This window comes from Pseudorca crassidens, chromosome 16 (genome assembly GCF_039906515.1).
Source record: "Pseudorca crassidens isolate mPseCra1 chromosome 16, mPseCra1.hap1, whole genome shotgun sequence".
Classification (NCBI taxonomy): domain Eukaryota; kingdom Metazoa; phylum Chordata; class Mammalia; order Artiodactyla; family Delphinidae; genus Pseudorca; species Pseudorca crassidens.
This window is the reverse complement of record NC_090311.1, coordinates 28,974,566-29,001,081: the sequence shown is the minus strand read 5'-3', so window position 1 is coordinate 29,001,081 and position 26,516 is coordinate 28,974,566. Positions and strand designations below refer to the sequence as shown.

The following is a 26,516-nucleotide window of genomic DNA, read 5'->3' as shown; positions in this document are numbered from 1 at the left end:
TAACTTAGTTGTCCAACTTAAAAATAAAGACTATACCACTAACTGACCACTAACAGGAAACAATCATGATACACTGCTACACATATACATGAAATTCTGTAAATAATTGGGGAGAGGGGTTGAGGGGAGAGCAGAGACATTAAAAAGTGATCTCTGGGCTTCCCTGGTGGCGCAGTGGTTGAGAGTCCGCCTGCCGATGCAGGGGACACGGGTTCGTGCCCCGGTCCGGGAAGATCCCACATGCTGCGGAGCCTGCGCGTCCAGAGCCTGTGCTCCGCAACGGGAGAGGCCACAACAGTGAGAGGCCCGTGTACCGCAAAAAAAAAAAAAAAAAAAAAAAAAGTGATCTGTTTCTGAGATTTTGGAGGCCCAGTTTCCTCATCCTGTTCCCACATACTTTCATGGCAGACATTTCAAACATGCCAGAGTTATACAAAATAAGTAAAGCATCACCAAGCAGAAATCCTAGGGTAGGTGTTCTGAACATGTTGGTAAAGAAAGTCACTTCATTTGAGAGGTCTCTGCCCCTTCAACCTCACCCTCCTTACCAATATACATTCATCACCGAAAAGGGAAATATTTACAGAAGTTAGTTTAGTTATGTTTAAATATTATGTTTAGCTGTCTGGAGACCATGTTCTCAAAATTTATACAAGAAATCAAGGATTAAACTTCATAACAATTAGAAAACTACACTGTGTAAAATCAAAGACTTAGTTAAAGGATAGTAAAATAGTTTTACCATTGTTGCTAAAATGAAATGACTCCATCTCTTCTCAACACCTGGCACCAAAACCTTTTGAACTTTCACGTAAACAACCCAGGGCACACCAAATGCTCTGTCTGCAGCAAGGTACCACCTCTGCAACAGGCATTTGGGTGAAAAATGTGGAAAATGCCTGAGGGCTCTTTGAAGCAGCTTGGGAGAAGTGAGAGCAGGAAAGAGGCTCTTCTCTAGGGTAAGTTTGTTTAGTAGAAAGTAAGCAAGTTGTCAGGGTAAAAGTTGACAATGTTGATTCCAACAGTTTGAACTGAGAATAAACATCCAAAGGGATTATGTTACTGAGAATTAGAAAAGATTCCATTGAACTCAATAGAGCACTTGTGTTTTCAAAGATAATATGCCTTCAAGCCACACTCTGGATGCACAGTTTAGGATTAGAATTACCTTAAGCTCTTTCTATGCCACATTAAAGAACACAGGGTCTGACATCTCTAATGTATGCCTAAAAATATTAGAATAAGGATAGCTTAAAATACTGCATTTCCAATAACTGAATTGGAAAATACTATATACATTTACTATTTGTACATTTGAGGTAGACTGAAGAAATTTGGAGAAAAATATGTTCTTCCCAAACATCTAAACTTAAATACAGTTTCACTAACCAATTTAGGATTTATTAGCCATAAATCACTTTTAAGTTTTCCTTCCTTAATGACCTATCAAAGAACAAAAAATAGTGCCTATACTTATGAAATCTATAATCCTCTTCTCTGCTCTCCAAAGCCACATTTAAATCTGGCTTTCATCTCATGCTGCTGAGTTTTCCACCAGGTACAGATGTAGAGTCAGAAGAGACTTGTGCTTTTTCAAAAGCAAAACAACCTGGTTGCTGGAAGCAACCTGGTGAAATGCCAGGAAGCCTGTAAAAAATTTTTAAATTTTCCTAACTTGGAGTTTACAAAAATAAGTGTGAGATGTTCATAGCCTGTCAGGCATTCCATCTTTTTATTTTTTTAATATTCATAAACAAGGGAAAACACACACTTTGATTTATTAAAATTTATTTGAATCAAGATAATGCAGATCTGGGCTTCCCTGGTGGCGCAGTGGTTGAGAGTCCGCTTGCCGATGCAGGGGACATGGGTTCGTGCCCCGGTCCGGGAGGATCCCACATGCCGCGGAGCGGCTGGGCCCGTGAGCCATGGCCGCTGGGCCTGCGCGTCCGGAGCCTGTGCTCCGCAACGGGAGAGGCCACAACAGTGAGAGGCCCGCGTACCGCAAAAAAAAAAAAAAAAAGATAATGCAGATCTGCCTTGCATTCCCTTAAGAAAATGGAGGTAACTCAGACTGCTCTTCTTAGTTCATCCAAGTCCTACATGATTCTCACATTAGAGTGTGCTATTAGAATTTTTTTCCAAAGCTTGACAAAGGCATGCAACTCACATGCTCTTTACCAGCAAAGTCCGCAGCAGCCCTGCAAAAAGTTGTTTCTCCTTTGAGCTCTCACATATATTCATTTCCCTCCTAGAACCAAGGATGTAAAGGAGTATGGCTCAGTCTCATAGCCTCTTTGTTCTTAAAAAGTAAATCAAATTCCCTAGATATTTTCAAACTCCACCAAGAATATAGAACATTCTCAGCTCTGCCTGTGGATCATTATCTCTTTTACATTTCATCTTTATATTCACTGGGTTCACAGAAAGGGCATACACAGAAAGAGGAAAATAGCTGTTTCTTAGACACCAAATTTAGTAATTTTCTCAAATCTATTGGCACACATCTAAAAAGTCATATTTTTACAAGGCTTCATTAGGTTTTCATTGGTTCTCTCTTTTGAGAACACACATGCTGAACCGCCCATAACCTCGAGCCAAAATACATCTGCAAAATGTAATAAATATTTTATATGAATATAAGAGTCATCACAATTTTAAAAGGGATAAGTGGGAAAAGACAGACAGATGCAGCTCATCTGAATCCCACTTTAGTGTCTTCCAAGCATCAAGTTGCTAACTGATGGAGACCATCAATCTACAGTGCTCTAAGATTCCAGCCGACGCCAACAGCCTTACCTGTTAATACGAGATTACTGTAAGTATTGGAGAATTGCTCCTTTAGAAGAACCAGATGCATCTGAGCTGCCTTCTCCCGTTGGAGCTCCAGCATAACATCAGGGTGCTGGGCAATCTTGCAGCCTTTCTGTTTATCCAAGGCAACATCACTTCGAACAATGTCTAAGAAAAGAAAGAAAGAATACAGGCAGCAAAAAACAAAACAAAACAAAAGCCATATACACATCAAAGTCCTGTTGCACCCAATATGACAGAATTTATAAACTACCAGCATTTTCATCAAAGTGAAGAGATTCAGAAATAATAAACCTGAAGGGTCTCCTACTTCATGATGCATCCTACAAGTTTCTCTGGTCATCTCCAAATTCTCTGGAGATTTCTGTTTCTTAGCTTTCTCTGACCTCATTTAAGATTCTCACTCCTCCATTCCCCTTCTCAGCTCACATCCAGGACTTATGTGCCTCCTGGTCCCCTTACTTAACATATTTTACCATGGAGAAAAATAATACGACCTTGCCAGAATACTAGTGACTATGAAGGTCATTCCCTCTACTTCAGGCTGTAGGACTGGGTGATAGCACCAGCATGTGTATTCAGGATACTTGGCCTGTTTTCAAATTTACCCCCCACCCAGCCCATTCAGCTCAAATGAAAGCTGCCATTCTGTGGTATAGCTGCTTAGGACTTCTACTGCTATTTTTCATGTACCTCTGAGTATATTCAGACTCATTAATTGCCCTTTAAATATATAAAGTATATAAAAGTATTTTGTGGGTCACTGAAGAAAGCAAGAGTAGGGCTAGAGTCACTTTGGAGAACTGCCTCTTTCCCAATTATTTTCCTATTAGTGATAGGCTGCCTTTCACACTTCAGTATGATTTTCACTCAAAGCATATGTATTCTCCAGAAAACAGCCCTTCTCAAAAACAAACATTCATCTAGAATGCTGCCCAAAAGCAGGGACCTTTTATGTCCTGAAGTAACTTGTTTATTTTTACAAATTAAAAGATAACTCAGCTGATTATCATAGGGACAAACGATATTAGCAGCAGCTATCGGAATGACAACTCTAGAAACTTTCAAGTTTTACGTAACAAACTGAAGGATTTTAGGGAAAAAAAGTGCTAAAAATAAAACAACTGCTCTGCCACTACTGACACCAACGGCTTTGGAAAAGAAAAACTAATGCCCATGTCAATGGTACCAATAGGAAAGTTTTGGCTCTTTAAGCAATATCAATGACACCTAAGAGAAAATAGGGCATGTGACACGCAGGGCTGATCATCACTCTGTGCAAAAGATTTTCAAACACATCAAAAGAGCCCTAAAAGAGAAGATCAGATATAAAAACAAACCCATGACAACTTCTTCTACCTTCTGAGCATTAGGATGTGTGGTTGACAAAGATTAGCCAGATGTAAGAATGGTCCTCACTCATTCTTAGATAAAAATAGAGGAGCTGGTTGGAAATAATGCAATATTTATGCCTAAACATATTTATACTAATTTCTAGGATGTAGGCAATAAGACGCACGCATTTAACAATCAAGTAAGTAATAATCTCATAGATTTTCTGAGTCTTGAATAAAAAATTAGAATAAATTTAAGAATACACTCTAGTTTATAAGATCATCAATAGAAGGTAAGAGGAATAATGAATACAGTATACATCTATTTAAGTTACACTCTGTAAAATTTTTTAAATACAGTATATCATTGAATTCTTCCAACCATCAATGAAAGCAGACGTTGTTGACTAGCTGACCCAAATCCTAAACACAATCCCTTCTCCTTTGCCTTGCTCTACTACAGAGACTGAAGAGCTAAAATATATAATTCCCCAGCTTTCCTTGAAGCAAAGAGTGGCCATGTAACATGCTTCTGGCCAATGAGCTGCAGGCACACATCACTAGTAGGACCTCCCTGGCCAAATTAAAAGACAGAACTTCACTAAGACCAGCTTTGTTTCCTTCAGCCCTTTAGTCCTTCCTATTCTTTATGCCTAAAACAGAAAGTTATAGTAGCCATTTTGTGACAATGAATCAGGAAGCAAGAGGGCAAAAGTCTTATGCACTAAGGATGGTGAACAGGAAGATGGGAAGAGCTTAAGTCCCCTAACGTCATTATTGAGCTACCATACTTGTGCTAGACTGCCTATCTTTTGTTTCTTGTTATGTAACATGAAAGCACTATTTGTATAAACCATTAACAGTCAGTCATGTATTTTTGAAATCCTAATCTGTTTTGTAATCCTAAATGATAATGAGTAATTTTATTACCCCTAATTTATATATGGAAAAACTGAGGTCCACAAAGCATAAGTGACTTGCTCAAGTTCACATATCATGGTCAGTCCCCAAATCCAGAATTTTCAAAGCCAAATCCACTGATCTTTCCAGAAGTTACTCCTATATAGAAACTCAAGAACTTAATAGTAAAGTATGGTAAACAGTAAAACTGAGGAAATAGAAAGAAAACCTTTTTATACTATACAGTAGCATACCACAGCTGATCTATCCAGAAAAGAAATATGGATGATACTTTCCCAAAAAAACATTACAAAACTCATACCAAAATATACTCCAAAGAGGAAAAAGAGGTTTCAATTATCCTGATATCTTCTAATAGAAGTCTAATTCAAAGGGTAGAATATCTACTAAACTCTCTATTTCCTATCTAACAAATGTATTGTGCAGAAGGTAGAAGCAGCATCATTACAACTGATACCCTCAACGTCATTTAAGCCAGAACCTTGAAATAAAGTGAACAAATTACCTAATATTAAGAATAGTAAGAAAAGAAAACAATGGGCATGGCCTAACAAACGTCATAGACTTTAAAAAGTACATTTCAACAATGTTTGGGGAAAACATAGATTTACAATATAGAATTTTTTATTGAGGTATAGTTGATTTACAATATTATATTAATTTCAGGTCTACAAAATAATGATTCAATATTTTTATAGATTATACTCCATTTAAAGTTATTATAAAATATTGGCTATATTCCCTGTGCTCTACAATATATCCTTGTGGCTTATCTATTTTATATATGTAGTCTGTAACTCTTAATCCCCATCCCTATTTTGCCCCTCCCCGCCTTCCCTCTACCTACTGATAACCACTAATTTGTTCTCTATATCTGTGTCATTTTGTTTTGTTATATTCATTCTTTTGTTTATTAGATTATTCTACATATAAGTGATAACATATAGTATTTGTCTTTCTCTGACTTATTTCACTAAGCATAATACTCTCCAGGTCCATCCATGTTGTTGCAAATGGCAATATTTCATCTTTTTATGGCTGAGTAATATTCCACTGTTCTATCAACAGATGAATGGATAAAGATGTGATGTGATATACACACACACACACACACATATATATAATCTCACGTGTGACTGACCTCCTGTCGGTCATATGACTTATAAATATTTTTTTCCCATTCAGTAGATTGTCTTTTCATTTTCGCAATGGTTTCCTCTGCTGTGCAAAAGCTTTCTAAGTCCATTTGTTTAGTTTTGCTTTTGTTTCCCTTTATCTTAGGAGATAGATCCAAAACATATTGCCATGATTAATATCTAAGAGTGTCCTGCCTATGTTTTCTTCTAGGAGTTTTATGGTTTTCAATCTTACATTTAGGTCTTTAATCCATTTTGAATTTATTTTTGTATATGGTGTGAGAAAGTAGTCCAGTTTGATTCTTTTGCATGTAGCTGTCCAGTTTTCCCAGCACCACTTATTGAAGAGAGTGCTTTTCCCCATTGTATATTCTTGCTTTTTTTGTCATAGATTAATTGACCATAAATGTGTGGGTTTATTTCTGGGCTCTCTATTCTGTTCCATTGATCTGTGTGTCTGTTTTTCTGTAGGTACCATTCTGTTTTGATTACTGTAGCTTTGTAGTACAGTCTGAAGTCAGGGCATAATACCTCTGGATCTGTTCACCTTTCTCAACATTGCTTTGGCTGTTCAGGGTCTTTTGTGTTTCCATACAAATTTTAAAATTGTGTTCTAGTTCTGTGAAAAAAATGCCATTGATATTTTGATAGGGATTGCATTGAATATATAGATTGCCTGGGGTAGTATGGTCATTTTAACAATAATGATTCTTCCAATCCATGAACACGTAATATCTTTTCATCTGTTTGTGTTATCTTCAATTTCTTACACCAGTGTCTTATAGTTTTCTGAGTACAGGTCTTAGGTAGGTTTCTTCCTAGGTATTTTATTCTTTTTGATGTGATTGTAAATGGGATTGCTTCCTTAGTTTCTGTTTCTGATAGTTCATTGTTATATAGAAATGCAAAGATATCTGTATATTAATTTTGTATCCTGCAACTTTACCAAATTCATTGATGAGCTCTAGTAGTTTTCTGGTGGTGTCTTTAGGATTTTCTACGTACAGTACCATGTCATCTGCAAACAGTGACAGTTTTACTTCTTCTTTTCCAATTTGGATTCCTTTTATTTCTCTTCCTTCTCTGATTGCTGTGGCTAGGACTTCCAAAACTATGTTGAACAGAAGTGGTGAGAGTATCTAGGCACGCTTCTGGCCCATACAAGTCGATATACAGAATTAACCATCACAGTGACATTCTGGAAAAGGCAAACCTATTGTGCAGTAATCAGATCAGTGATTGCAAGAGAAACGGAGATTATTGAACACAAAAAAGATATGAGGGAAGTTTGGGAGAGGTGATGGAATGTGCCATATTTTTATGTGGTAGTACTTACACAACCACATAGGTCTGTCAGAACTCATTGAATTTTACACATAAAATGGGTGAATTTCCTTATATGTAAGTATACCTCAATAAACATGAATTTTTAAAAAAAAGTGGTGAGAGTAAACATCCTTGTCTTGTTCCTCATCGTAGAGGAAATGTGTTCAGCTTTTCACCATTGAACATGATGTTGGCTATGAGTTTGTCATAAATGGCCTTTACTGTGTTGAGGTATGCTCCCTCTATGCTCACTTTCTAGAGATTTTTTTATCATAAATGGATGTTGAACTTTATCAAAGCATTTTGTGCATCTATTGAGATGACCATATGGCTTTTATCCTTCAATTTGTTAATGTAATGTATCACTTTGATTGATTTGCAAGTACTGAAAAATCCTTGCATCCCTGGGATAAATCCCACTTGATTATGGTGTATGATCCTTTAATATAATGTTGGATTCAGTTAGCTAATATTTTGTTGAGGACTTTTGCATCTATGTTCATACAGTTAACTATTGTAACTTTCTTTTTTTGTGGTTATTTTTGTCCAGTTTTGGTATCAGGGTGATGCTGGCCTCATAGAATAAGTTTGTAAGTGTTCCTCTCTCTGCAATTTTTTGGAATAGTTTCAGAAAGATGGGTTTTAACTCTTATTTAAATGTTTGGTAGAATTCACCTATGAAACCATCTGGTCTTGAACTTTTTATTACAATTCAATTTCATTACTGGTAATTGGTCTGTTTCGTATTTTCTATTTCTTCCTGATTCAGTTGGGAGATTGTACATTTCTAGAAATTTGTCCAGTTCTTCTAGGTTGCCCATTTTTTTCAGTGTGTAATTGTTCATAGCAATCTTTTATGATCCTCTCTATTTCTGGGGTGTCCGTTGTAAACTTCTTTTCCATTGCTGGTTTTACTGATTTGGGCCCTCTCTCTTTTTTTCTTGATGAGTCTAGCTGAAAGTTCATCAATTTTGTTTATCTTTTCAAAGAACCAGCTCTTAGTTCCATTGAGCTTCTCTACTTTTTGTTGCTCTCTATTTCATTTATTTCTGCTCTGATCTTTATGATTTCTCTCCTTCAACTAAATTTGGGTTTTGTTTGTTCTTCTTTTTCTCGTTCCTTTAGGTGTAAGGTTAGTTTGTTTCTTTGAGATTTTTCTTCTTTCCTGAGGTAAAGCTTGAATCACTATAAACTTCCCTCTTAGAACTGCTTTTGTTATATCCCATTAATTTTGGAACACTTTTCATTTTCACTTGTCTCCAGGTATTTTTTTAATTTCTTCTTTGATTTCTTCAGTGATACATTGCTTGTCTAGTAGCATACTGTTTACCTTCCACATTTGTGTGTTTCCCTTAACTACTTATAGTGGATATAGATGATTTTACTATTTTTGTCTTTTAATCTTCCCACTTGCTTTGTATGTCATTGACTTACTACACTTACTATATATTTGCCTTTACAGTGAATTTTTTCTTTTCATAATTTTCATGTTTCTAGTTATGACCTTTTCTTTTTCACTTAAATTTAACAGCTTTGTAAAGTTGATTTTGTGGTGCTGAACCCTTTTAGCTTCTGCTTGTCTGTAAAACTTTTGATCTCTCCAAATCTGAATGAAACCCTTGACAGATAAGAGTATTCTTGGTTGCAGGTTCTTCCCTTTCATAATTTTAAATGTATCATGCCATGCCCTTCTGGCCTACAGAGTTTCTGCTGAAAATTCAGCTGACAGCCTTATGAGAGTTCCCTTGTATGTAACGTGTTGCTTTTCCCTTTTTGCTTTTAATAGTCTTTATTTACCTTTAATTTTTGCCATTCTAATTACAATGTGACTTGGTGTTGTCCTTTTGGGTTGATCCTGTTTGGGTCTCTCTGTGCTTCCTGGACCTGGATGTCTGTTTCCATTCCTAGGTTAGGGAAGTTTTCAGCTGTTAAGTCTTCAAATATGTTCTCTGCCCTTTTCTCTCTCTCTTCTCCTTCTGGGACCCTACAATGTGAATGTTAATACACTTGATGTTGTCTCAGAAGTCTCTTACACTGTCTTCTTTTTTTTTTCTTTTCTGTTCAGCTTCAATAATTTCCACTACCCTGTCTTCCAACTCACTGATCTGTTCCTCTGTATCATTTAAACTACTGTTGACTCCTTCTAGTGTATTTTTTACCTCAGTTATCGTATTCTTCATCCCTGTTTGGTTCGTCTTTATATTTTCTAACTCTTTGTTTAAAACTTCAAACTTCTCATACTATTGATCCATTCCTCTCCTGAGTTCTTTGACCATCTTTATAATCATTACCTTGAATTCTTTATTGGGTAGATTGCCTATCTCCACTTTACTTATTTCTTCTTCTGGGGTCTTATTTTGTTCTTTCATTTGGAACTTGTTCCTGTTGCCTCATCTTGCCTAATTTGCTGTGTTTTGGGGTTTTTTTTTGTTTTGTTTTTTGTTTTTTTGCGGTATGTGGGCCTTTCACTGTTGTGGCCTCTCCCATAGTGGAGCACAGGCTCCAGACGTGCAGGCTCAATGGCCATGGCTCACGGGCCCAGCCTCTCCGCGGCACATGGGATCTTCCCAGACCGGGGCACGAACCCATGTCCCCTGCACCAGTAGGCGGACTCTCAACCACTGTGCCACCAGGGAAGCCCTGCTGTTTTTATTTCTATATATCTGGTAGGTTGGTTACATTTCCCAGCCTTGGAGAAGTGGTCTTTTGTAGGAGGCATCCTATGCATCCCAGCAGCATACTCCCCTCTGGTCACCAGAACCATATGCTCTAGGCATGCCCCCTATGTGGGCCGCATGGGTCCTTCTGTTGTGGACGGCTGACCGCTGTGGGCAGTCTTGTAGGCATGGCTATCCACAGTTCAGTTGGTTGCCAGGCCCTGCCTTATGTGGAGGTTGCTAGCTGCTGGTTGAGGAGCTGGGTCACAAGGTGGCTGTCTGTGGAACCCTGGGGGGTCCTGGGGCTAGTGCTGGTTCACTGGTGGGCACAGCCAGGTTCTGGAGTTGGTGGCTGTGAGACCTGGGTTCCTGGATCTAGTGTGTCCTGCCAGTGGGTGGGGCTGGTTCCTGACACAACTGGCTGCAGGTTCTAGGGTGTCCCAAAGCTGGTGTTGGCCTGCTGATGAGTGGAGCTGGATCATGAAGTGGCTGGCTGAGGAGTCTAAGGTATCTCAGAGCTGCTGTTGGCCTGCTAGTGGGTGGGGCTGGGGTCCAGAGGATCCCAGGGCTGGTATCAGCCTGCTGGTTGACATGGTCAGGGCCCAGGGGGTCCAGAGGTGACTGGTGGCTTACTGATGGGCAGAGCCGACTCCTAGGATCTCTGGCTTCAGGGCCCTGGCATTGGTGCTGGCCCACTGGCGGGCAACCAGCTCCTGATGCAGCTGGCTAAGTCCAGGGTGTCCCAAAGCTTGTGGCCTGCTTGTGAGTGGGGCCAGATCCCAGGACAGCTGGCTGAGGGGCCTCAGGTGTCTCAGAGCAGGGGTTGGCTGCCTGGTAGGTAGGCTGGGACCTGGTACAGCAGGCTTCAAGGCTATGGTGGTCCTGAGACTGGTGTCCACCTGCTGATGGGTGGAGTTGGGGCTCAGGGGATCCTGAAGCTGGTGCTCACCCATCGGTGGGTGAAGCTGGGTCCTGGGACTAAAGCCAGCCGACTGGCAGGCAGAGCTGAGCTCTGGGGTCACCAGCTGAAAGGCCCAGGGGTCCTATAGCTGGTGTCAGCCCACTGATGGGTGGGGCCGAGGCCCTGGGAGTTTGGGGGCTAATGTTGGCTCACTGGTAGATGGAGCCATGTCCAAGATATCTGGCAGAAGGGCCCTGGAGGTCCGGGAGTTGGTATTGGCCCATTGGTGGGTGGGGCTGGTTGCAGGGTCCAGGGTGTCCCAAAGCTTATTCCAGCCTGCTGGTGGGTGGGCTGGGTCTTGCCACGCAGACTGCAAGGCTGCAGTGGCCCTGGGGCTGGTGTTGGCCCACTGATGGACAAAGCTTGGTCCCGGGGTCTCTGGCCTTTGCAGGGCCCTGGGTGTCCCAAGGTTAGTGCCTGCAACAGGGGTGTGTCAGGCCCAGTTCTCAGCCCTCTGGTGGACATGGCCTTGTCCCAGGGTGGCTGTGGGCTTAGGGGATCTTAAGGCAGCCTGCCTGCTGGTGGGTGGGGCTGTGTCCCTGCCCAGCTAGTTGCTTGGCCTGAGGCATTCCAGTACTGGTACCAATAGGCTGGGAGTGGGGCCAGGTCCCAGTGCTAATAAGCTAGAGGGAGAATTCCAAATTGGTGTTTGCCAGCACCAGTGTCCACATGGTATAACGAGCTCCCCAAAATGGCTTCTGCCAGTGTCTATGTACCCAGGGTGAGCTCCAGTTGCCTCCTGCCTCTCCAAGAGGCTCTCCAAGATGAGGAGGTGGGTCTGACCCAGGCTCCTTTCAAATTACTGTTTCTGCCCTAGGTCCTGGAAGGTGTGGGATATTGTGTGTGTCCTTTAAGAGTGGGGTTTCTATCTCCCACAGCCCTCTCAGTCTCCTGAAAGTAAGCCCTGCGGGCCGTCAAAGCCAAACATTCTGGGGGTTCATCTTCCCAGTACAGGACCCTCAGGCAAGGGCTCAGACTCATGGCTCCTTGGGAAGAACCTCTGAAATTTTATTTATCCTCCCCTTTATAGGTCACCCACCCAGGGGTATGGGTCTTGACCATACCACAACTCCACCCCTCCTGCCCATCTTATTGTGGTTCTTTCTTTATAGCTTTAGTTGCAGAAGATCTTTTCAGTTAGATTCTGGTCTTTCTCATCAATAGTTGCTCTGTAAATAGTTGTGATTTTGGTGTGTCCATGAGAGAAGGCGAGCTCAGGGTCTTCCACCATCTTGGTCAAACTCCCTATAGACTCTTTATTTAACCCTAATCTGTTTGAAATTGTATTAAAGACTAGATAAACACAAAGCAAGGACACTTATCAATGATGTACAAGGCCACAGGTCCAGGAAAAGAGTTAATATCATAGATAGTAGACTCAAAATTCAAAATTATCTTGGGACCCTAGAAACTAAGAGTGAAATCTCCAAAATGTAGGGTGAAGACATGAACACAAAGTACTGCGTTTATACTGAAAGTTAATTACATAGATGGGAAGACCAAATCAGAAAGAAGTTTGAATATTTAAGATCTTATTAAGATCTGTAGGTTTTAGCTGAATATAAGCTTAACATAAGTTAGTGATATGCTACCAAATATGATATTACTGTAATCAGGATTAGTGCAATCAGACTAAATTAATAGAACTAGAATATACAGAATATAGGAGGTAACATGGCCACACTGCATTCTATGCCAGCCAAGGGCAGCATAGTGAAGAGTTGGAGTTAAACAAACCTAGGTTCAAATTCTGGCATAAAGGTCACTTGTTAGTTGCAAAAGTGACAGACAAAAGCACCTCTGTACGCCTCAATTTCTTCATCTACTGTTATTGTAGAGATGTAGAAGACTTAGCACTATGCATGCAACATAATAAGAGCTCTATAAAGGAGGTATTATTATTGTTATTAGTATGGTATTTGTGGTATTATTCACTTCCAGCTGTAATAGTCTCAGCAGTATATTAATCATTTGGAGTGCATCCAAAGAAAAGCACCAAGAGAGGAAATAATTTTATTTTTCAAATAGCTGAAAAGAACTGAGAGTGTTAACCTTGGCAAAGAAAAAGTAAAGAAGACCTGCTTTCATACATAAGAGACTTATTCTGTGTAAATCCAGAAAGCCAAACATTATAGGAATAACCAAAAGACATACTATTCAATTACACATAAGAAAACTGTAGCAACAGAAGTTGTCCTATAAGGAAAAGAGCTACTTGAGGATGGAGTTTCCTCATAAAACCTCCATACAGTTTTCCACAGTGGTTGCACCCATTTACATTCCCACCAAAGTGCAGAGGTTTCCCTTTCTCCACACCCTCACCAACAGTGTTATTTCTTGTTTTTTTTTTTTTTATTATAGCCATTCTAACAGATATGAGGTGATATCTCATTGTGGTTTTGATTTGCATTTCCCTAATGATTAGTGATGTTAAGCATTTTATCATGTACCTGCTAGCCACCTGTACATCTTCTTTGGAAAAATGTCTCTTCAGATCTTCTGTCCATTTTTTGATCAGATTTTTGGGGGGTTTTCTGTTTGTTTGTTTGTTATAGAGTTATAAGAGTTCTTTATATATTTGGGATATTGACCCCTTATCAGATATATTTGCAAATATTTTGTCCCATTCAGTAAGTTGCCTTTTCATTTTGTTGATGCTTTCCTTTGCTGTGCAAGACAAAATTATTTTTAAGACAAGAAATATTACTGGAGACACATAGAGACAGATCATAGTGATAAAAGAGTCAATATATTAGGAAGATATAACAACCATAAATGTATATACAAATAACAAGTGAATTCCAAAATACATGGAGCAAAATCTGACTAAATTGCAAGGGGAATTTAACAATTATAGTTGGAGATTTCACTACTCTGCTCAGTATTTGATGGAACTACACAGAAAAACAGTAAGAGTATCAAAGGTATGAAAAATACTATCTACCAATTTGACCTACTGACATTTATAGAATATACCAAACTCCCTCATATCCCCCCCACTGGCTTGTCCTATAATTTCCCTGATTTAGTCAACCATATATTTTCCTAATATTCTAGTGTCTGATCCCCACTCACTTCGTATTCCTCTCTCTCTCCCTTTCCCTTCAAGTCCTCCCATCATTTTTTTTAAAGCACTTCCTTACTTTCTAACACTGCAAGTGTTCCAGGATCACCTTGTATTTTCCCTGCTCCAGTTCTGGAATCATACACTTCTCCAAGAAGCCCTGGTTCCTTTTGAGAATAGTATTTAAAAATCAAGATCTGGGGCTTCCCTGGTAGCGCAATGGTTGAGAGTCCGCCTGTCAATGCAGGGGATGCGGGTTCGTGCCCCGGTCCGGGAAGATCCCGTATGCTGTGGAGCGGCTAGGCCCATGAGCCATGGCCACTGAGCCTGCGCGTCCGTAGCCTGTGCTCCGCAACAGGAGAGGCCACAACAGTGAGAGGCCCGCGTACTGGAAAAAAAAAAAAAAAAAAAAAAAAAATCAAGATCTGGGCACAACATGTGCTTGTTGCTATTGGGGTATCACTACTTCTAGGTCCTCTCAGTAGACACAGATAGGAGGTGTATATGTACATACTAACTGAAATATGCCCACATGTCTATATTTATTTCTGTATCTATCTATCTGTATAACCATTAAAAGGGGGAAAAAACGGAATACATTAGTTCATACTGACGTCTCCAAATCCAATCCAGTACCAAAGGGTTCATTCTAGAATTCCCATTTGCTTGTCATTTCTTTCTCTAATAGTGAGAAACCTGCTTGTCATCAATTATATTTACTTACTTGTTCAACAGCAGTAAAAAAAAAAAAATGCAGTTTCAGAATTGTTATTCCATACTCCTATGAAAAACAAATTTATCAACTACAGTACAGTGCTTCTGTTCAGTACTTTTTTCATTAGACTTCCAGAATTCAGTCAAAGTAAAGCATCTTATTTAAAATCCTTTCTTCTCTGAGCATTTAGTGTGGTTGTGTCATCCACTGTAACAGAATTAAGATTCACTTGTAAATCCACATTACATCTTTAGTTTCCCACCATCCTGGTTGATTATTTTAAATTTGAGGACAGTAAATTTCACTCTTTGTGGTGTAAAATTTCTATGAGTTTTGACAATTGCATAGAATCAAGTATCCATTAGCACATCACCACACAGAACAGTCTGATTACCCAAGAAGCTCCCTCATGCCACCCCTTCATTATCAATCCCTTTCTCCACTCTCACCCCTAGCAAACTGATCTGTTGTTTTTTGGTTTGGGGTTTGTGTCCCAAAACCAAAATAGCTTCGTTTTTTTCAGAATGTCGTATCAATGGAATCATGCAATATTTAGCCTTTGGGATATGTCTCTATCCACTTAGCAAAATGCATTTAGGATTCATCCATGTTGCTGTGAATCAATAGTCCATTCTTCTTTAATGCTGAACAGTATTCCACTGAATGGATGCACCACTCTTTGTTTACCCATTCATCCATATATGGCTTTTTCTGTGAACATAAGTTTTCAATTGACTTGGGTAAATTTCTAAGAGCAAGACTAGAAGGTCATATGGTAAGTGTATGTTTACCTTTATAGGAAATTGCCAAACTCTTTTCCAAGGTGCGTATACTAATTTGCACTCTCACCAGCAATGTATGAGAGTTCTTATTGTTCCACATCCTCAACAGCACTCGGTATTGTCAGCTTTCTTTGTTAGATATTCTAATAGATTTGCAGCGGTATCTCATTGTGGTTTTAATTTCCATTCCTCGATGATAATGATGTTGAACATATTTTCATATACTTACTTTCCATCCAAATATCTTCTCTGGTGAAGTATCTCTTCATATCTTTTGTCCATTTTGTAATTCAGTCTCTCATTTTTTTAATTTTAAGAGTTCTTTATAAGTTCTGGATGTAACTCTTTCATCAAACGTGTGATTTTTAAAAATATTTTCTTCCAGTCTGTGGCTTCACTTTTTCATTCTCTTCACAGGGTATTTCAGATTTCACAGAGCAAATTTTGGATTTTGATAGTCTAATTTATGAATTTTTTTCTTTTATGGATCATACTTTCGATATTGTTATTTTAAAACTTTTCACTAATTCCAAAGCCACACAAATTTCTCCTACTTTTTCTTCTAGAAATTGTATAAGTTTTGTGTTTTATATTTAAGTATAGGATCAATTTTGAGTTAACTTCTGTATAAAGTACAAGATATATATCAAGGTTCATCTTTCGCAGAACTTCCAACTGTTCCAGTGCCATTTATTGAAAAGACTTCCTTTCTCTTGAATTGCCTTTGCATCTTTGTCAAAAATAAGTTGACAACATTTGTGTGCATCTATTTCTAAGCTCTCTATTCTGTTCCACTGATCTATGTGTTTTTCCTTTACCAATACCATACTCCCTTGATTACTATAGTTTTATAATAAATCTTGAAATCAGGTAATGTGAATCTTTCAACTTTGTTCTTCTTTTTCAGAATTTTTTTGCCTATTCTAATTCCTGTGTGTGTCTGTGTGTATTAGAATATATATGTACATATATTATATATATATATGTGTGTGTATAGATATATAGATATATAGATATATAAAGATGGAATGTAGATTTACAAATGAATCTATTACAATGAATGACACAACCACACTAAAGGCTTGGAAAAGAAAGCAGCTAAACTAAGTAGCTTTATTTTGACAAGAGATTATTTTATATATATATATATGTGTGTGTGTGTGTGTGTGTGTGTGTGTATATATATATATACATTCACACATACACCTATAGAAGAGTTTTCTTTGGTTTTCTATATTGAGTTAAATATATTGATCACATATTAGGGAGAACTGATGTCTTAACAACATTGAGTCCTCTAATCCACGAACGTGTTATCACTCTCTCCATTTATTTGACTTCTTTCACCTCTGTTTTATAGTTTTCAGCATAAATATTCTGCATATATTTTGTCAGATTTATACCTTTTGGTGCTATTATAAATGGTATTTTTGGGAATTTCAGATTCCGATGTTCATTCTACAGAAACATGATTCACTTCTGTACATTAACATGCTATCCTGCAGCCTTGGTAAACTCATTGTTAGTTCTAGGAATTATTTATCGATTCTTTGGGTTTTTCTAATGTAGATTATCATGTTATCTGCAAATAGAGACAGTTTTATGTCTACCTTTCCAAACTGCATGCCTTTTATTTCTTTGTCTTGCTTTATTGCACTATGTGCAAATATGATGTTGAATAGGAGTGGTGAGAGTGAACATCCTGCCTTCTTCTCAATCTCAGATGGATAATATTCCAGTCTTTCATTATTAAGAATGATGTTACTGTAGCATTTTTATAGATGCTTTTTATCAGGTTAGGGACGTTCTTTACTCTTCCTAGTTTACCAAGAGCCTATATCATGAATGAATGTTAAATTTTATCAAATGCTTTCTCTACATACATTGAGATGATCAACCTGTTAAGTAAGTTAGACACCACACACACACACACACACACACACACACACACACACACAGCTTGTAGGAGTTTAGGAGTTTAAACTGCATTAAATTTATAAATTAATTTCAAGACAATTTCAAGATATTTAGTCTTCCTACCCATGACATTTTGCATCTCCATGTAAACCTTCTCTTATGTTTTTCAAAAAAGCTTTACAATAGCCTCTATTTAAATTTGGTGCAACATTTCTTAAATATGTTCAAAGGTACTATGGCTTTTAATTTTATAAAGAGTACCATTTTTATCATATATTCTAATTTTTGTACCTAGTTTATAAAAATGCAAATGGTTTTGCTATATAGAGCTTGAATCCAGCAATCTTGATGAACTCTCTTATTATTTCTAGCCATCTGTGACTTGAAGTTTATGAATTCACTAGGTAAATAATTACACATCTGCTAATAAAAACAAGGTTGCTTCTTCCTTTTTAATTCGTATATATTTTATTTATTTACTTTTCTTATTTGTTGGAAGACACAGAACTCTTGCATTTCTGCTTACCTTACAATCAGAGACACTGGCTGCCTTTTTCCCAGGTTATCTTTTCAAAGATGTTTATATATTAAACAGTCTTAGAAGATAGAGATAGGGCCTCCCTTCAGAGCAAAGGGGAGGCATGCTTAATGTCCAATATAATAAAGATAATATTTCCCTCCAGAATAAAGGGCAGGCCTGTTACTTCTCACTATAAACGATTCAGGTTTCCTAATCTCAGGGTTATCCTCCTGTTATATAACCCACTGCATGTTCAAGTATCACCTAGCAGTCTTCCTGTTGTCCTATGGGAAATGGGACTCAAGAAAGCAATGCAAAACATTTGCTGATACTCTGGCCACTGCTATTGCTGTAAAAAATAAACCCCTTTGTGTCTGACACAGGAGTTTCATATCTTTTGCCAGCATCCATGAAACTGGCAGGCTACCTTGTTGGCTTGCAAGTAGCTTAAAACTTCAGAACCTTCAAAGTTCTTGACATTATTCTGCTGGCTAGAACCTCCAGCACAATGGTGACCTGCGGGCATTGTTGTCTTCTTCCTGATTTTAAAGAAAATGCTTCTAACACTTTACCATTAAGCATAACAACTGATTTAGATTCTTGGTGGATACTCTTTTTCACATTATGAGAAGTGGTTAAAAAAATTCCTAACCCACTTAACTTGGGAAACTGCTACCTTAGTGGCCTAAAAAGAGTTGAGACACAGCTCTCAAAAGTGGTTCTCATTAGAATCAAAAATAGGAAAGAAATCCCTAGGAGGGAACTACTGAGATATCATGTAAGACAGTTCTTTATGTCCTGCCCTGCAGGACATTTTACATTCTTGGCCTCAACCAACAAGATACCAGTAGCATCCCTAGTCTCAGTGATTGAACCCCCTCTTCCCCCACCAATTTTTTCAAATGTGCTCTAGAGCCAGGGTTGGTAGTCTTTTTCTATAAAGAGCCAGACAGCAAATATTTAGGTTTTGTGGACCATACAGCCTCTGTTGCAACTACTCAAGTCTGCTACTGTAATGCAAAAGCAGCCATAGACAATACATAAATAAATGGTCATGGCTGTGTTCCAATAAAACTTGACAAAAACAAGTGGTGGCAAGATTTGTCCTTCAGGCTGTACTTTGCTGACTCCTGCTCTAGAGAAATGGATAGATCCCATTCCTCAAATTTCACAGATAAGGAAAATGGGGTCAGGGATGAAGTGATTTCTCCAGCATTTTGATTTCACAGCACTTTATATCAAGCAAAGATTAGAACCCAGGCCTCCTAACTACTGGTGCTCTTCCTACTAGGTCACCCAACAGAATAAATGACACCGTGGCAGAATCTGCCTCAGCAAGTATTTTTATCCATTTTTACTAAATGTATGCAAATATATATGGATACTTGGCAGATGTCCATGAATATTTAAGTCTCTGCTCCAGCTGTCTCCCTCCTCTGTGGTGTGCAGTGTTTCTCTAGTTTTACATCATTCCCAGATGAAAACACCATTGTTCCATTCCAAGAATGTTCATGAAAACATGCAATACAATTGGGTTGAAGGTTGAACCCAGAAGCAAGAGACTTTCCACAATAACTCAGCATAAATCATTCATCTGCTAGATATTTCTAACTCTATCCTCACAGTATTGACCACAGCCCTGATTTTGCATCTGCACAACAGGGCTCATACCCAATCAACCTGAAGTCTATTTTCAAGTGAGAGTCCCTGCAGAACTGGATCTAATATTAATCTATACAAAATATAAGAATATATAACATCTACTTTTCATTCATCTGCAATTTCTAAGATTACATCCACAAAGATATTTTGTTTGGCCTGATTGATTCTTAACAAAAGTGCTAAATAAATTGCCTCATGGAAGAACTATGTAATAATAAGTAGCTGTTAGCAGTGATACACACAGCTTGAAGTAAAGCAGTTGTTCTCAGAAAAGGACTGGGCTTAGACAAGAAGAGCAACATAATCAGCCTTGGCCAAAACCAAGACATTTTCTGGTTTACTCAATGTATCTGGGGCCATTTTTACCCTCACTTGGTATGACTCACATGTTGGGTAGAAGACTGGACTACATGAACTAAAGTTCTTCCAACTCTAAGATTTAGTTAGTCTAATTCAGAAAAAGAAAAAAAAAAAAGAGAATGTTACATCCTGGAGAAACCCTCATAGAAGATGAACTCAGGCATGAAGAACAGACAGAAGTTAGATGTAGAAACAGAAGGGAGAGGTGCATGAAGAGATCAATGTAGCTCTGTACAAATGGGCTCCTCTTATCCTCCTCATATCCAAACAGTAAAACCCACTCAGAAGCTCTAAGGTTATCTCAATAACAAGAAGTGCCTGAAGAGATAACCTTCTAAGAAATGATTTAGAATTTACTGCACCAAAGCAGCAGTAATGATGCCAGTAAGAGCTAATGGTCTGGCATATTTGGTCACTGAGCAGTAATAATCTTAGATGGCAATTTCTGTTGGAATCTGATATATTCAAATCTTTTGAGCTAAATAAATGACAGGCAAGGACAGATGCCAACAATTACACTTAATGCATGCTTTCTGATGAAGAGAAGAAATATTTAGGCACTAGAATAGAGTCAGTAGCACTTGCCTTCATTCTGTGCCTGGAAAAACTAACTTAGCTTCTTTGAAAGTTGACCTCCCCCATGGTATGGGTAGACTAACTAGGACTAGAATGTTTATATCCTTGGCTTACATCATTTAGGTTTAAGTTCTCCAAAGGGTAATGTGTAATCCAAAGCTGCTAAATGTCAAAGTCAACCAAAAAACAAAACAGAATTCTAAAGAAATCAAAACAAAGGTTTAGACATCCGAACTTTTGATAAGGATTTGTCAAGCATCATCAGTTCCTTGCCTAACTTGGAAGCAAACCAAATTTCCTCATGTGGATGGCTTTGGAGCCTCCTAGTGGCAGCCACAGGGGACCTACAGAACTCGAGTCCTGGAAAGGACCAGGCTTTCAAGAAAGAGTGTTCATTATGTGTGTCGGTGATCAATTCACACAAACATATCAGCTTCTACAATGTGCTCAACACACTATATTAAACACCAGGAATGCAAAGATGAATAAATGTTGGTCCCTACCCTCATGGAACTCACAGCCTACTACGCAAACAAGTAAGAATAGAAATAACTCTGAAACAATGTAGTAAGCACTTATAATCTGCATAAATAGGGAAAGAAGATGAAGTCAGGAGTGTGTAATAAAGGGGAATGACTTCTTAGCCCAGTCTTGACTAAAGAATAAGTAGAAGTCTATCTGCTAGAGAATCCAAGTACATATATATTTTCATGCCTTTGCTAATTCCACTTCCTGTTTGGAATATTCCCCCTTTTCCACATATCATACTTAGAATACTAAGACTAGAGTACAGTAGGGTGGAAAGAAATCTGGAAAAAACAGGGTGAGACCAAACTTATAAGTGCCTTTAAAGTTCTAGCTTTATCTTCCAGAGTCTGAAGAGATGTCAGAGGCTCTGAATCAGAGAAATGACCTATTGAAGGTTATTCATGAGAATAACTCTGATAGCAGTATGAAAAATGTATTAGTAGAGCTGGGGAGCAGAGAGACTATTAATATGTCATAATATTCCAAGGGAAAGGTAAGGGCTGGCAGCACAGCAGTAGCAAGAAAGAGGATTCCAGAGTTAAAGACTACTATACCTATGTTAAAGACCTAAGTTAAAGACTACTATACCTGATGGCCAAGTGAATATGGGAGATTAGACTCAGAAAAGAACAAAAAATAGTTCAAAGTTTTCCTTAAGAGACAAGGTAGAGAGTGATGCCTTTAACCAAGGTACGGAACACAGGAGAAGTCAAGAAGATGAGTAATAATGAGGAACTTTAGTAAATTTTATTTGGGGTACAAATTAGATCTAATATCTGTTTAAGAAACACTAGGAAGTGTCTGCAAAACTCCTAACCCTGAAAAAATTATAACCATCTCAAAATAATCAAGAGTTATAACCACTATTAAAATGTTAATTGTTGTTATCTCTTAGTGATATAGGAAAAAGAACAATCACTTCCATTTTCATAAATAACATCCTGAAATTGATCCAGTCTCAGAAGATTAAACTCTCTCTAGACAATGAAAATTTTCTAGCAAAGGTGAACATCTAATTCCCCTTTACTTTTGTCCCCTTTGACTTATCCAAAAATATCCATCTTTCAAGGAACAACCTGAGTTCCACCTTTGCCACAAAGCCTTATCTTACTCCTTCAGACCTTACACATTAACCTATTAGGTTAACATATCTGAACTCTCATAGCACTTAGCATAGATAATATTCTACTACATTGTCCTTTATGATTTGCTGGAGTTTTAAGGTAATTTAGTTGTATTTCTCCAACTATATTTAAGTTCCTTAAGGAGTAAGGCACTGGCCTACTCCTGCTCTCAGCCAGAGGCCAACTAATCCTTATTCCAACTAATCACCTAATCCACCTCCCTTATATCTTACAAATGATAAAACTGGGCCCAGACAAGTTAAATAAGTTGGCCAGTGTTCACAAGTAGATCTCAGACTGAGGCCAGGTACCCAGAGTTCTATTTCCATAACATTTCTATGCTTTCAGATGCCCCATAAATACTTAGTGAGCTACTTGTGCTGTTATGCTTCCTTTTCTATGGGACATGTTTGCATGTTAATATTCAAATATCGAAAGATCCAAATTAATGATTATTTAACAGTGGAATTATAAGCCTCCTGAAAGGCAGCAAGGAAGATATTTGGAGACAGGGAGACATTCTGGGAAACTCAGAATCACATCACAAATTTCAGTATCCAGCCATGTTAGAATGACAGAAGCCAGATTAACCCTTCTTACCTTAAATAACTTTACAAAAGGACCAAGACACATGAAACAATGGTTTCAGACATAAAAACATAAAGCACAGGACAGTGATTCCTGAAGAAGGAAAAACAAACAAGGTGAGCCCTATCGTGCCTGATCTCACGACCTGGAGAGAGCTTTCAGGCTGTAGTACAGAAGGGGGAACCCAAACAGAACTCAGCAGTCTTCCTGAGTTGTTGAGACAGAGTTCAGAGCTAGGAGAGGCCAAGGCAACTAAAATTTACAGAACAGAGTAGAGGAGAGGAAGGAGCTACACAAAGAACATGAGCTCCAGAGATCTGCAGTGGAGTCTCCTGCCGTCCTTGCATATGTGAGAAACTGCCAAGGCAAGGAGAAGAGCCACCAGGAAGGAGTAAGTAAAACAATCACCACAGTACACACAGGGCCAGGAATAATTCATGTTCTGGGCAGCCAGATTGAAAAGACCTCATAACACACAAGGCACTAAGAAGGGTACAGATATAGAAAGTACTGCCTCAGAAAGGTATTGCCACAATAGAGAAGCCAAATTAGACATAGACTACCCTAACAAAACTTAGAAGAAAGCCTTGAAGAAAAATCAAACTGATCCCAAGGATCTTAACTTCATCTCTCAAAAAGACAAATAATATTTAAAGGAATATCAAAATATCCAGCATCCAACACTGTAAAATTTTAAATGTCTAACATCCAGTTTAAAACTACTATCATACAAAGAAACAAGAAAATATAACCCATAAACAGGAGAAAAATCAATAAATATAAACACACACAGAAATGAGACAGATGATTAAGGTGGTAGCCAAAGATATGAAAAAACTATTTAAAAGTATATTTTATATGTTTAAGAAGATAAAAGTAAGCACAGGAGTGAAAATGAGGGATATAAAAGATATAAAAAGAAACAAATTTAATTTCTAGAAATAAAAAATATAGTAACTGAAATGAAAAGCATATGAATTAGATTATCAGTAACTGAGACACTGCAAAAAATTAATGGCATAAAATGACATACATAAGGAGAAAAAAGACTGAAAAAATTTTAATGGAGCGTCAAAGAGCTATCAGACAATATTAAGCAGCCTAACCTCTGAGTAACTGGTGCCAAAACAGGATGGGAAAAGAAAAGGAAAAAATATTTGAAAAAATAATGGTCGAAACTTCTAAATTAGATGAAAACTATAAACCCAGACAACCCTAAAAAGAAGAAACAGGAAGAACACAACATCAAAGTGCATCACAATCAAATTGCTGAAAAATGGAGATTAAAAGAAAATCTTAAAGGTAGACAGAGCAAAAAGACACATTAGGTACAGCAGACTTTTTGTCAGAAACAATGCAAGCCAGCAAGAGAGGACAAGTCAAATACAGATTACCAAAATTAAATGCAAAGAGAAAAAAAAAAAGAATAACAACAAAAAAAAACCCAGAGAACCCAAGAGCAGAGGAACAATATCAAATGGTATATTATATGCATAACTGGAATCCTAGAAGGCAGAAAAAGGAACAACAGGGCTGAAGAATAATGGCTAAGAATTTTCCAAGATTAGTGACAGACAACAAACCAAGGCCTGGATCCAAGAAACTCAGATAACACTAAACAGGATAAATAACAATAACCAAACACACACACAAACACAAACACACACACACACACACACACACACACCCGTAGGCATATCAAAGTCAAAATGCTAAAAATCAAAGACAAAGAGAAAATCTCAAAAGCAGTTAGAAAAAAAAAGATACAATGCTTACAGGGGAAAAAGAATAAGAATTACTTGGACTTCCCAGGCCGTCCAGTGGTTAAAGACTCCACACTTCCACTGCAGGGGGCGCAGCTTTGATCCCTGGTCAGAGAACTAAGATACCGAATTCCATGCAGCATGGCCAAAAAAGTAAAAAATAACAAGAATTACAGCAAACTTCTCATCAGAAACCGTGGAAGAAAAATGTATTGAAACCTTTAAAGTGTTAAAAGAAAAGGTCAACCCAGAACCCAGAATTCTATACTATGCAAAAATATCCTTCAAAGGTAAAGGAGAAATACCTTCTCAAACTCACTGTCAGCATACCTACTCTTAAAGAAATGTTAAAGAAAGTACTTGGGCAGAAGGAAAAAAAGAAAAGTGGATGTAAAAAAACAGGTGATGAGTGTCAGAAAAGGAATAAATATTTTTAGTTACTCTAAGAGATACCTGAATGATTCAAGGAAAAATAGGAACAACAGATTTTGTGCATGGCATATATTAAAATGAAATTATATCGATGGCATGAGGAAGAGGAAGGAGAATATGGTACTTGCACCATACATGTAACTGTGTAATATTAATTGAAAGTAGATTCTGACCACTTAAAATGCACTTTGTAAACCCTAGAACACAAAAAGCACAAATTAGCTTTTAAATAAGTTGGACTTCATCAAATTAAAAACTTCTTTTTTAATTAATGCTTAGCACACTGCTTATCATGGAGTAAGCACTCAATAAATGTTACTACTATTACCAGATGCAGTACCAGGCATGCTGAAAATACATACAAAAACACAATCAGCACTTGCCCTCACAAAGCACATGGATCATCCCAGAAAGTTAAGGATGGCTTAGTATGATTTAGCAGTGAATCTGGCTCTGAGCTTCCTTTTATCCTCAAGGCAAAAGTGGAACCTTGTGATGCGTACCTGAATTCAACTAATTGAAGGATGCACGACTTTTTTTTTAATATTATTTTATTTATTTATTTATTTTTATCTTTTGACACCCTCGCCTTTACCCTTTTACTCTTCAAAAGACGTATTTTAAGAAAATGAAGAGGCAAACTAGATACAGGGGGAAAATATTTAAAAAACAAATATCTGACAAAGGATTTGTATCCAGAATATATTAAAACTCTTACAAGAAAAACAACCCATTTAAAGACAAAAGACTTGAACAGAAATTTCACCAAGGAAAATATATAAGGTGAATAAGTATATATAAAAAATGTACAATATCATTAGTCATTAGGGAAATGCAAATGAAAACACAATGAGTTACCACTGTACATTCACTAGAATATCTCAAATTTTAAAAACTGACCACATAAATTTAAAAAAAAAGACTGAAAAGAACAAACTACTGAAAAATGGAACAGCATTGATGAATCTCCAAAAAGGGAGATAGAGAGAAGGTGCAGGAAGAAGACATTTTTTACAAAATCATTTGCAAAGGCTGTCACTTTTTCTACCCACTCACAAGGTAATTCCTCACATAAATCTAATTGAGAGACCTACTAAATACACTTGAAACACCAGCAAATAGTACAATACATTGGAAAAGAGCAATGGTTATTATCTCCTACTGCTTCAGAACTTCAGACAAGAGAAGGCTTAACAACTGCAGTAAGAGAAAATTTAGGAGTAAAGGTAGGATTCAAATAGCACTTGGAAGATTGAGTAAATCTGGGGTAGAAAAAGAGCCTTTGAACAAGTGAAATAATTTGTTTAAATATTTTTGGAATATCAAAATGGAAGTT

At 37.8% G+C, this 26,516-nt stretch overlaps 1 protein-coding gene across 2 annotated transcripts in view; it reads right to left on the bottom strand.

Moving 5' to 3' along the window:
- Window positions 1-26,516, bottom strand: part of HPSE2 (heparanase 2 (inactive)) — a 581,960-nt gene that overhangs the window by 527,290 nt on the left and 28,154 nt on the right. For both annotated transcript variants that reach the window (XM_067709748.1, XM_067709749.1), the window contains exon 3: window positions 2,800-2,961. In XM_067709748.1, the coding sequence (XP_067565849.1) occupies window positions 2,800-2,961 (162 nt within the window). The remainder of the gene's footprint in view (window positions 1-2,799; window positions 2,962-26,516) is intronic.